This window comes from Phycodurus eques, chromosome 12 (genome assembly GCF_024500275.1).
Source record: "Phycodurus eques isolate BA_2022a chromosome 12, UOR_Pequ_1.1, whole genome shotgun sequence".
NCBI classification, from domain to species: Eukaryota; Metazoa; Chordata; class Actinopteri; order Syngnathiformes; family Syngnathidae; genus Phycodurus; species Phycodurus eques.
This window is the reverse complement of record NC_084536.1, coordinates 13640855-13651146: the sequence shown is the minus strand read 5'-3', so window position 1 is coordinate 13651146 and position 10292 is coordinate 13640855. Positions and strand designations below refer to the sequence as shown.

The following is a 10292-nucleotide window of genomic DNA, read 5'->3' as shown; positions in this document are numbered from 1 at the left end:
GGACGTCACGCTAAATCGGCACTTCATTGGCTCCCGTCGTGTTTGCTCCTGCGTCATTGACACGTGGCGTTTATTAATTTATTTTCCTTCTTTTTATTGTAATATTTGATACAAATAAATGTGATAGCTATAGAAACGGGGCAGTGTGTTGGTTAATTTCGCTCTCTGGAGTTTCCGAAATGTGTTCTAACAGCTACATTTTTGGAAAATGGAGGCTATATTGCCTTCGAATTTAAAAACAACAAAAGCAGCGTACGGATGAAAATGGAAATTTAGGTCAATTAATAGAATTATATAACACGAAATAAATACGCTTTAAAATATAACGTAATAATAAAAAAGTGAGTTTGAAGTTGTATCCGTTCCACCACTTCTGGTTTAGTGACGTTACGTAATTTCCGTTTCCAATCTAGTACGGAAGTGGTGGGAGAAATCATGGCGGCAACTGTGACCGTGAAGTCAACAAAAGAGCGGCTCTTAAGTGTTTTGGACGATTTGGAGGTTTTATCTCGGTAAAGTGAAATCTCATTGCTTTTTGTTGATGTTTAAACATCTTTTGTTGACCTCGTCATTCAGTGATCGTTCCTGTTCTCTTGTCTGACATAATGGCTCCTGTTTTCCTTTCTAGGGAGCTCATCGAGATGTTAGCTCTGTCCCGGAGTCAGAAACTCCCACAGCCCGGTGAAGACACTCAGGTACCAGGCACACTTCCACACACGACCCGCAAGCATCCACGGGCAGTGAAGCGGCATAAGTGAAGAGAAACATTAGATATCGTCAAACCCCCGCCTATTTGCAAACTCGCTTACTTACGATTTGTTTTTTCATTTTTTTGCTCCTTGTGGGGTTGACGCCGGAGAAAGCAGGTTGGTAAACTTCTCAAAATGAGGCAGAGAAGGGTCAGGATCACATTTGGCAGTGATGGAAGTTACCGGCTAGCTGCTCAACGTAAGGTACAGTAAGTGTCCAACAAAAAGTAGTCAGTTGCAAAATAGTAATCCTCTTCTTGTTCACATTTCACTTAGAAATTCACCAATTTGTGTTTTTTTATTATTATTATTATTTTTGTTGTTGTCTATTGCTCTTTTCGAAGCCACAAACCTTGTCTAATAGGAAAGTAGTACTTTGGCTTCAAGGAAGTATATTGAAGTGACACGTCCCAATGAAGAGACAAGCTTTGTATGTTTGGTAAGGGCTAAGTTTAACCTGGGTTGTGAGCAAAAGAAGTTAGAAGAAAGTCTTAGCTTTGTTTACACACACACTTCAGCCCAATTTTCCCGAAATCAAGTAATCTGTAACCCATTCATTTTTAAGTAATATTGTAAGATGAGTTTTAATTATATTAGTGTATATACACTTTTAGAAGTGTTTTGGGATCCTAGTTTGTTGGATATTTACAGAGTTAACTATTAACCGACTCAGTGCCGCAGACGTTTATATTCGTCAACTGGAATCCAACCGTTTACTGCTACCAAGAATTATGTTCATAAAGTACAGTCCTCGCCAAAGGTTTTGGAACGGCAAGGTCGATTCCTTTGTTTTTGTTGTATACTGAAGAGATTTGGGTTTCAGATCAAAATATGAATATGAGACAAAATTTTGAATTCCAGCATTTATTTCATGGTACTTACATCTAGATTTGTGAAACAGCTCAGGACAGCACCTTTTGTTTGACGCCACCCACTTTTCAAGTGAACAAAAGTATTGGAACAGACATTATTAAATTAACTTAAAGTGAATAATATTTGGTGGCATAACCCGTACTTGCAATAACTGCATCAAGCCTGCAACCCATTGACTTCACCAGACTTTCATTTACATTCCAAATCATTTGACATTCTTTATTTGAAATGCTTTTCCAGGCCTTTACTGCAGCCTCTTTCAGTTCTTGTTTGTTTCTGGGGGTTTCTCCCTTCAGTCTCCTCTTAAAGAGGTAAAATGCATACTCTATTGGGTTAAGGTCCGGTAATTGACTCAGCCAGTCTAAGAACTTTCACTTTGTCCCCCTGATGAAGTCCTCTGTTGTGTTGGCAGTGTTTTTTGGGTCATTTTCTTGTTGCATGATGAAGCTTCTCCCGATTAGTTTGAATGCATTTCTCTGTAATATCCATCCATCCATTTTCTGTACCGCTTATCACGGCTATCTTCGGGCGATAGGCGGGGTACACCCTGAACTGGTCGCCAGTCAATCACAGGGCACATATAAACAAACAACCATTCACACTCACATTCACACCTACGGGCAATTTAGAGTCTTCAATCAACCTACCACACATGTTTTTGGGATGTGGGAGAAAACCAGAGTACTCAGAGAAAACCCACGCAGACAAGGGGAGGACATGCAAACTCCACACAGTCGGGCCGGGATTTGAACCCCAGTTCCCAGAAACTGTGAGACAGATGTGTTTGTTGCCAGACAAAATGGTTTTGTAGACTTCAGAATTCATTCATTCTGCCATCATGAGTTACATCATCAATAAAGATTAGTCATGACAGCCATGCAAGCCCAAGCCATGACCTTACCTCAACCATGCTTCACAGTTGAGCTTGTGTGTTTTGTATCATAAGCAGATCCTTTCTTTCTCCTTAATTTGGCCTTTCCATCACTTTATTAGAGGTTAATCTTGGTCTCATCAGTCCATAAAACTTTGTTCTAAAACCTTTGTGGCTCATCTCTGTACTTCTTTGCAAAATCCAATTTGACCTTCCGATTATTTTTGCTGATGAGCGGGTGGCATCTTGTGGTATGGCCTGTATATTCTTTCGAAGTCGTCTTCGAACAGTGGATTGTGATACCTTCACCCGTGCCCTGTGGAGGTTGGCAGTGATGTCACAGACTGTTGTCTTTGGCTGTTTCTTCACAGCTCTCACAATGTTTCTGTCATCAACTGCTGTTGATACTCTTGGCCAACCTGTTCGATGCTTGTTGCTCTGTACACCAGTAGTTTCTTTCTTTTTCAGGACATTGCAAATTGTTGTATTGGCAACGCCCAATGTTTGGGCAATAGCTGTGATGGATTTTCGCTCTTCTCTCAGCTTCAAAAGGGTTTGCTTTTCTCCCATAGAGGGCTCTCTGGTCTTCATGTTTGCTTAATAGCAAATGTAGTTTTCACAGATGAAACCCAAAGCCAAAAACAAGCAGTATCTAATGTTTAAGCATTCTATCAAAAGGATACACCTGAGCACTTCGAAACACCCATCACTCACATGTTCCAATACTTGTGCTCATTTGAAAAGTGGGTGAGTTCAAACAAAAGTGGTCTGTCCTGAGTTGTTTAACACATCTAGATGTAAATATCATGAAATAAAAGGTGGTATTCTGAACTTTTGTCTCATACTTTTGTTATGATCTGAAACCCAAATGTTTTCAGTATAACACAAAAACAAAGGAATTGACCTTTCCGTTCCGATACTTTTGGGTGGGACTTTGTTTTTCAACAGTTAGGCATGGAAAATTGGCTTGCCCAGCTTGTCTGTGGAATTTCGGTTTGTAATCCACTGTAATGATAAACAGATTCCTGTAGATGTCAAAATTGCATTGCTTTCGATTTGCGATCAGCACAGCTTTTGAGTGGAAGATAAAGGTTAGGTGGGGAATCTCTGCTTCTCACGTCGAGTATGAGGGAAGAAACGCCAACACGTTGGAAATCGGGCAAGTTTAGGCACCTCACACTCCCACAGAGTATGTATGTGTGTGGGATAAACAGTATGTGTCACGGTGGGTCGTAGAAAGTGTGTGTCCCGGTCGTGAGAAAAGATGACGCAGTACGTGAAGTGAATGCCAAATGCCATGTAAAAAAGCGACTTGCGTTCAACTCGAGCCATGATTGAGCGTCGCCCATGGGCCATGGTGCGTTTCCTAGTTGTAAATATGTAAGTAAATTCTAATTTTGCGATCAAAAACCTTTTCTCAGACTTGTTTTTTTTTTTTTATTATTGTTTTATAGTTTGTGACACCAAGCAAAGACCATTAGGGTCAAAGTCACTGTTCTGCTCGACGTTTCTTATTACATAATGCTTTATGGTCAGAAACCGGTGTTTTTGATGAAACAAACCCATGTTTTACTGCTGATTACCAAAGAATGGAAAAAGCTATGAACAAACTTTTCTGGTAAAAGAAGACGGTCTGCCAATTTTTTCTGTAGGTTTCAGTGCTTATATTGTCACAGAACCCATTATTCTGTGGGCCTTGAAATATCGGTCAAAATGCTCTGTTGGCAATATGGCGAACTCTGCTTGGAAAACGGTTGGCAGCGAACAAGTTTATACAGGCAATTATAACCTTTTTTAGGGGAAAAGGGGTCAATTAATTGCAATTTGTGTCAAGCTTGGTCCCTGACGCCTTTCACTAGTGAGGATTCACTGAATACTGTCACAAACTAAATCTACTCAGTTCATAAATGTGTGACTAACACTCGCGGTTGCGTATGTTTCTCTCAGATCCTGGAACTGCTGGTGCAGCGTGACCGTGAGTTCCAGGACCTGATGGAGGTGGCCCAGCAGCAGGGCAAGGTGCACCAGGAGATGCAGCACCTGGAGAAGGAGGTGGAGAAGCGAGACAGCGACATACAGCAGCTACAGAAACAGCTGAAGGAGGCAGAGCACATCCTGGTGCGTCTCGCTGCTTTTAGCTGTACAAACAAGCAATGTTTTTAGGGTTAGATCGATTATCAGCGGCAATATTCTGCATTTTTACGCATATCCGCGTCTGCCTTTTTTTTTTTTTTTTTAACTGATGGCTGATACATAATCAATTTAAATATGGGGAAACTTCAGGGAACTATTGATTAAATTTTTCACTTAACTTTACTAGAGATGCTGGTGACGCTCCCCCTTCTGTTTGAACTTAAAACAAAGGTTAGTGAAAGATTAACATTTCAGTAATATTGAAATTTTGGAAGACTTTATTGTAGAAAACTGTGGAGCTATTTTTGTTTAAGTTTTAATCTAACTTTAAGACGTTGCTAATACTGGGAGCTTCCTGTACTTTTTGTTAAAATTTTAAAACAAAAATGTCTGTTGTCTAAGATAAAAACAAAACCTTTAACATGTTGCAAATCTGAAAATCTGTTTAATAAACATACTGTTTGCTTGAAGGTCCCATGCTATTCAAATAAAAAAAATTCTACTGTTTTATGCATAACATTGGTCAAAATGACTTAAGTTTAGCATCTATGCGGGTTGTCAATTGTTTCCAAAAAGCAATAAACACCATAAGGCCTAAATGGGTGAAACCACAGTCGTGATGTAGTTTCGTCAACTACCTGCCCACTTTGATTCATACCAACCCAACTCACCTGAACAACAACACGTCATTTACAGGTTTTAAGCAAACAGGTCTCACCCACCGCCAAGCCATACAAATACAGTCTACTCAATATACATGTTGTGTTTTACAACAATACTTAACAATATAATTTATAATGTAACTGCGGATGATATGGCAAAACTTGCGGTCATTGATGCAAAAACGATGAATGTTATGTTCAAATGGCTCAGAGCGCAGGGCGAGACTAACTTCAAAGTATCCCCCTTCTTTTTATTTTCACCCACGTTCGCTTTCAGCTAAGGTTCCCTATTAGTGAGCCAACAACAATCCAACGCTTGGTGAAGACACCACATCAAAGGATCCGTGACATCTCTATGATTGCTTGGCCGCCACAAGAGGCCGCAATGTCGCCAAGGACCAATCAGAGCAAATCTGTATTCCATATTTAAGAATAACAGCAATCCATTCAGAGCAAATCGTATTTACATATCGTATGTTAATGAGAAATCGGGCCGTCTCAAATGCCAGACGTAAAAGATCAACTAGAATAGCTTGAAAAAGGACATCCTGGGCATTTTCAAGCAAAATTATCTTGCAAACCTGATAAAAGGACATCAGAGATTATTTCCCCCCAAAAATATGGCATGGGACCTTTAAAGTTATTTAAATAAATAATTGTAATTTGTATTATCCAAAGTGTGACCGATATTTTCCCTTGTACAGCAAATGAATATTGTCTCCATATATTGGTTGTTGGCCTCCTTGACTACTAATAGTCGTTGTCGGCGCTGAAAAACAAACACATATTGGTCTATATCTCCAATATTGTGCTATTTGTGTTCATTAAAGCATCCATCCATCCATTTCCTGTGCTCCTTATCCTCACTATGGTTTCGGGCGTGCTGGAGCCTATCCCAGCTATCTCCGGGCAAGAGGCGGGTTACAACCTGAACTGGTCGCCAGCCAATCGCAGGGCACATATAAACAAACAACCATTCGCACTCACATCCACACCTACGGGCAATTTAGAGTCTTCAATCAACCCACCACGCATGTTTTGGGGATGTGGGAGGAAACCGTAGTACCCGGAGAAAACCCACGCAGTCATGGGGAGAACATGCAAACTCCACACGGGCGGGGCTGGGATTTGAACCTCAGTCCTCAGAACTGTGAGGCAGATGTGCTAACAAGTCGCACACCGTGTCGCCTCATTAAAACATGTCGCAAATAAAATTGTAGTGGTTTTGGGGTGTTGAAACGGATCAGTGGCATTTTAATTCATTTTAATAGCATATTAATTTGATATATGTGAAAATGTGTTACGAGCTTGGTCACAGAACAAAGTCAAGGTACAACTATAGTAAATTAATGGGTCCAAGGAAGCATATTGAAGTGATACCTCTCAACTGAGAAACAAGCTTTGTCTATCAGGGAGGAGCTAAGTTTAGCTTGGGTTGTCACGGAGAGTATTTGCTGTATGTGCAATTAGGCAGCATTTGTTCATAAACAAGTAATACAGTAGAAAAACAAGTAATGCGTAGTACTAGTGTCTCGCTTTATTTGCCTGGCTTAACTCAATCAGTTAATTAGATGTGTGGCGATCCCAGAAACTGAGACAGCAACTGGCTAATTATCTGCATACGGAAAGCCACAATGGCAATTACATGAGTTAGCTGAAATGTTCTGTCTTTATGTGACTTGTCTCCCTCTGTTCTTGTTGTCAGGCGACAGCCGTTTACCAGGCTAAGGAGAAGCTCAAGTCCATCGAGCGAGCCAGGAAAGGTGCGCCGACACGCCCATGTGACCAATTGATAGTTGGATTTGATTGACTGACAGCCTGCCGTCCCCGCAGGAAGTATATCGTCCGAGGAGCTCATCAAGTACGCCCACAGGATCAGCGCCAGTAACGCCGTGTGTGCGCCACTCAACTGGGTCCCAGGTTTGCACGCGAAATATAGAGCTTGCCGTTTGTTCATTGACTGGTGACCACTCTGTCTGTACAGTGGAGCCTCTATAAAACGGACCCCAACATAATGGATAATCGGGTAAAACAGACCATCGGTACTGAACAATGTGTCCAAAAACAGTTTCCATTTGTCACTTAAACTGCCATTGACGAAGTCTGTTAGTTCCCAAAGTCTGTAAGTTCCAGAATTGGCTGCTGCGGTTTACTGGCACTGTGGCACAATAGAAGCAGAAAATGGAACATACGTATTTCCGGGTCACAGTTATACAATGGGTGCATCTCAAGTCCCTAAAATGTTACGTTCCTGGCTCCACGCTGGCTGTTTTCGTCATTCCTTCATTATTTTAGTATGAATATATATATTTTGCTGAGTGTCTGTTGTATTTGAGGCAGTGTTTAATAGTAAAATGACTTAACCACACTGTCTCATGGTTACTATACGCCAAACCAACCATATACACTATATTGCCAAAAGTATTCGCTCACCTGCCTTGACTTGCACATGATCTGAAGTGACTTCCTCTTTTTAATCAGTAGGGTTTAATATGATGTCGTACCACCCTTTACGGCTATAACAGCTTAAACCCTTTTAAGGTTTAGGATTGTGTTTATGGTCACACTCTACACTCAATTGGACAAGAAGGCCTTGCTCTCAGTCTCAACTCTAATTAATCCCAAAAGTGTTCTATCGGGTTGAGGTCAGGACTCTGTGCAGGCCAGTCAAGTTCAACCACACCAAGCGCTCTCATCCATGTCTTTATGGACCTTGCTTTGTGCATTGGTGCACAACCATGTTGGAACAGGAAGGGGCCATCCCCAAACTGTTCCCACAAAGTTTTGGGCTATGAATTGTTCAAAATCTTTTTGTATGCTTTCCTTTCACTGGAACTAAGGAGCCAATGTTTTGGTCAATTCCATGCTCCTAACTTTGTGGGAACTAGAGTTGGGCATTGAGAATCGAGAACCGATTGGAAGTTCTCCCGCAATCGCACAATTTAAAACATTTTGGTTCCCAGTTTCGATGCCTACAGTCTGCCGACCCCGTAGAAGAAAGTGGTGAAAACCAACGAAGAAGAACGCGCACGAAGACGTGCTTGAACAAAAGTTTCTTAACTGCCGTATTTTCACAACCATAAGGCACCGTATTAAAAGGCGCAGTCTCAGTTACGGGGTCTATTTCTGTATTTAACACATACATAAGGTACACCGTATTATTGGGCGCAGGCATGTTTTTGGGATGTGGGAGGAAACCGGAGTGCCCGGAGAAAACCCATACAGGCACGGGTAGAACATGCAAATTCCACACAGGCGGGGCCAGGGATTGAACCCCAGTCCTCAGAACTGTGAGGCAGACACTCTAACCAGTCGTCCACCGTGCAGCTGACTGTAATGTAATCCCACTTAATATATAAAGCATAAAATAAACATTTGTAGTGATAGAAATAATTTAGTCATGCAGGTGTTTCATTTGTGACATGCCAATGGCGTGACGTTATCTTTAGTAAGACCTCTCCATGTCATCGAGGAACGCTTGTCCTATTTCCCCCAAACATTCATACGTCCTTCTGCATTGCTCTGTGAATATCCTCGATGGAATTTCTGGTGGGAGGAGCTAGCATGTAAACAGAGGAGCTAGGACCTAAGAAGTTCCAAATATAGAAATGAGATGCACCCACTATGACTAGAGCCAACCATAAGACTTGCCTCCCGTGCCTATGTGGTGGCCATATTGAATGTGGCACATTTCTAGGCAATGCATTTGACGTGGTGGACTTGGTAATGATGATTATATCGATTGTCTATTGTGGATAGAGCGCTCCGCAGAGAGAGAGAGTGCAGCATGGCAGGGGTTTTAACTGAGGAATACAAAACAAATCTCTAGTTTTGAACGTGCTATTTTTGGTACAGTAACAGTTTTTTTTATTTTTTTTTTTTTTTTTTTTATCGAGCCATTTATCTATGGCAATGGATTTGGAACTAAGAAGCACACTAATTCCTTGTGGCTCATGAAACCGACCTTGATTCACCTATGATGACTATGTCAACACCATCAAGCACACCAGCATGGTACGTTTGGATACAATTTAAAACTTCTCAAACGGTTTCAAATTTTTTTATATTTATTGACAATAACTTTGGACTGTTCTGGGTCTTTTAGGTCATGAAAAAAGTACAAAACAATTTTTACAGTAATATGGGTGCATATGACCACAAAAAAAGTGCTTCAATGGAATGGACAATCAGCTCGAACAGACGAGCCCAACCCCCTACTCGTCCAATATATCGAGGTTCCACTGTATATGATTAGATTGCGACCAGTCCATTTCCCCCAAAACCCTCAAATCTAACCTAGATGCAATATCTCAAATCAAGGCAACATTGACAGCATACTTGAAAATACTCACTCAGGTGACCCACGGCGGCCATACCCCACTGACCTGGAGATGCGCAGCGGCGTGCTGGGTCACATGGCCAACCTGCCCACCAACGGCGTCAATGGACACCTGCCTGGCGACGCCCTCGCTGCCGGGAGGTTGCCAGGTACTCTATTCCCTCCAACCAACCGTTCTTCTATTGTCATTTACCACCGTTAATCGTTGTAAACACCCCACCCCGTGTCTGTGCCTCCACAGACGTGTTGACGCCGCACTACCCCTGGCAGTCGTCCGAGCTGTCTGTGGGCATGCTGCCGCCACACCACGCCAACGACTTCGGCCTGGAGCCCCCTGGACACAACAAGGAGAATGAGGACGACGTGGAGGCTATGTCCACTGACTCCTCCAGCAGCAGCAGCGACTCGGACTGAAAGATGACAGTGTGTGTGTGTGTGTGTGTTTGTGTGAGAGAGAGAGCGCGAGAGCGTGTGTTATGCTCTTAATTATGCCTGTAAATAAAATAATTTTGAGAAGAAATGCGTGTATTTTGTCTGTAGTTTCCAATTTTGTACAGTTATTAGACAGATACTTTGTTCATCCACAAGGGAAATTACAATTCATCCATCCATTATCTGAGCCGCTTATCCTCACAAGGGTCGCGGGAGCGCTGGAGCGTATCCCA

General features: G+C 41.9%; 1 protein-coding gene across 2 annotated transcripts; it reads left to right on the top strand.

The window, feature by feature from the left end:
* The first annotated feature begins 426 nt into the window (after positions 1-426).
* Positions 427-10135, top strand: med4 (mediator complex subunit 4). 2 transcript variants are annotated; one of them, XM_061692813.1, is made up of 8 exons: positions 427-512; positions 629-695; positions 864-953; positions 4441-4611; positions 6994-7051; positions 7122-7208; positions 9645-9776; positions 9869-10135. In XM_061692813.1, the coding sequence occupies exons 1-8, from the start codon at positions 436-438 to the stop codon at positions 10039-10041; spliced, it is 855 nt and encodes a 284-aa protein (XP_061548797.1). In that variant the 5' UTR covers positions 427-435; the 3' UTR covers positions 10042-10135. The 2 variants fall into 2 exon arrangements, with proteins under 2 accessions (XP_061548797.1, XP_061548798.1); XM_061692814.1 differs by lacking the exon at positions 864-953.
* The last annotated feature ends 157 nt before the right edge of the window (positions 10136-10292 follow it).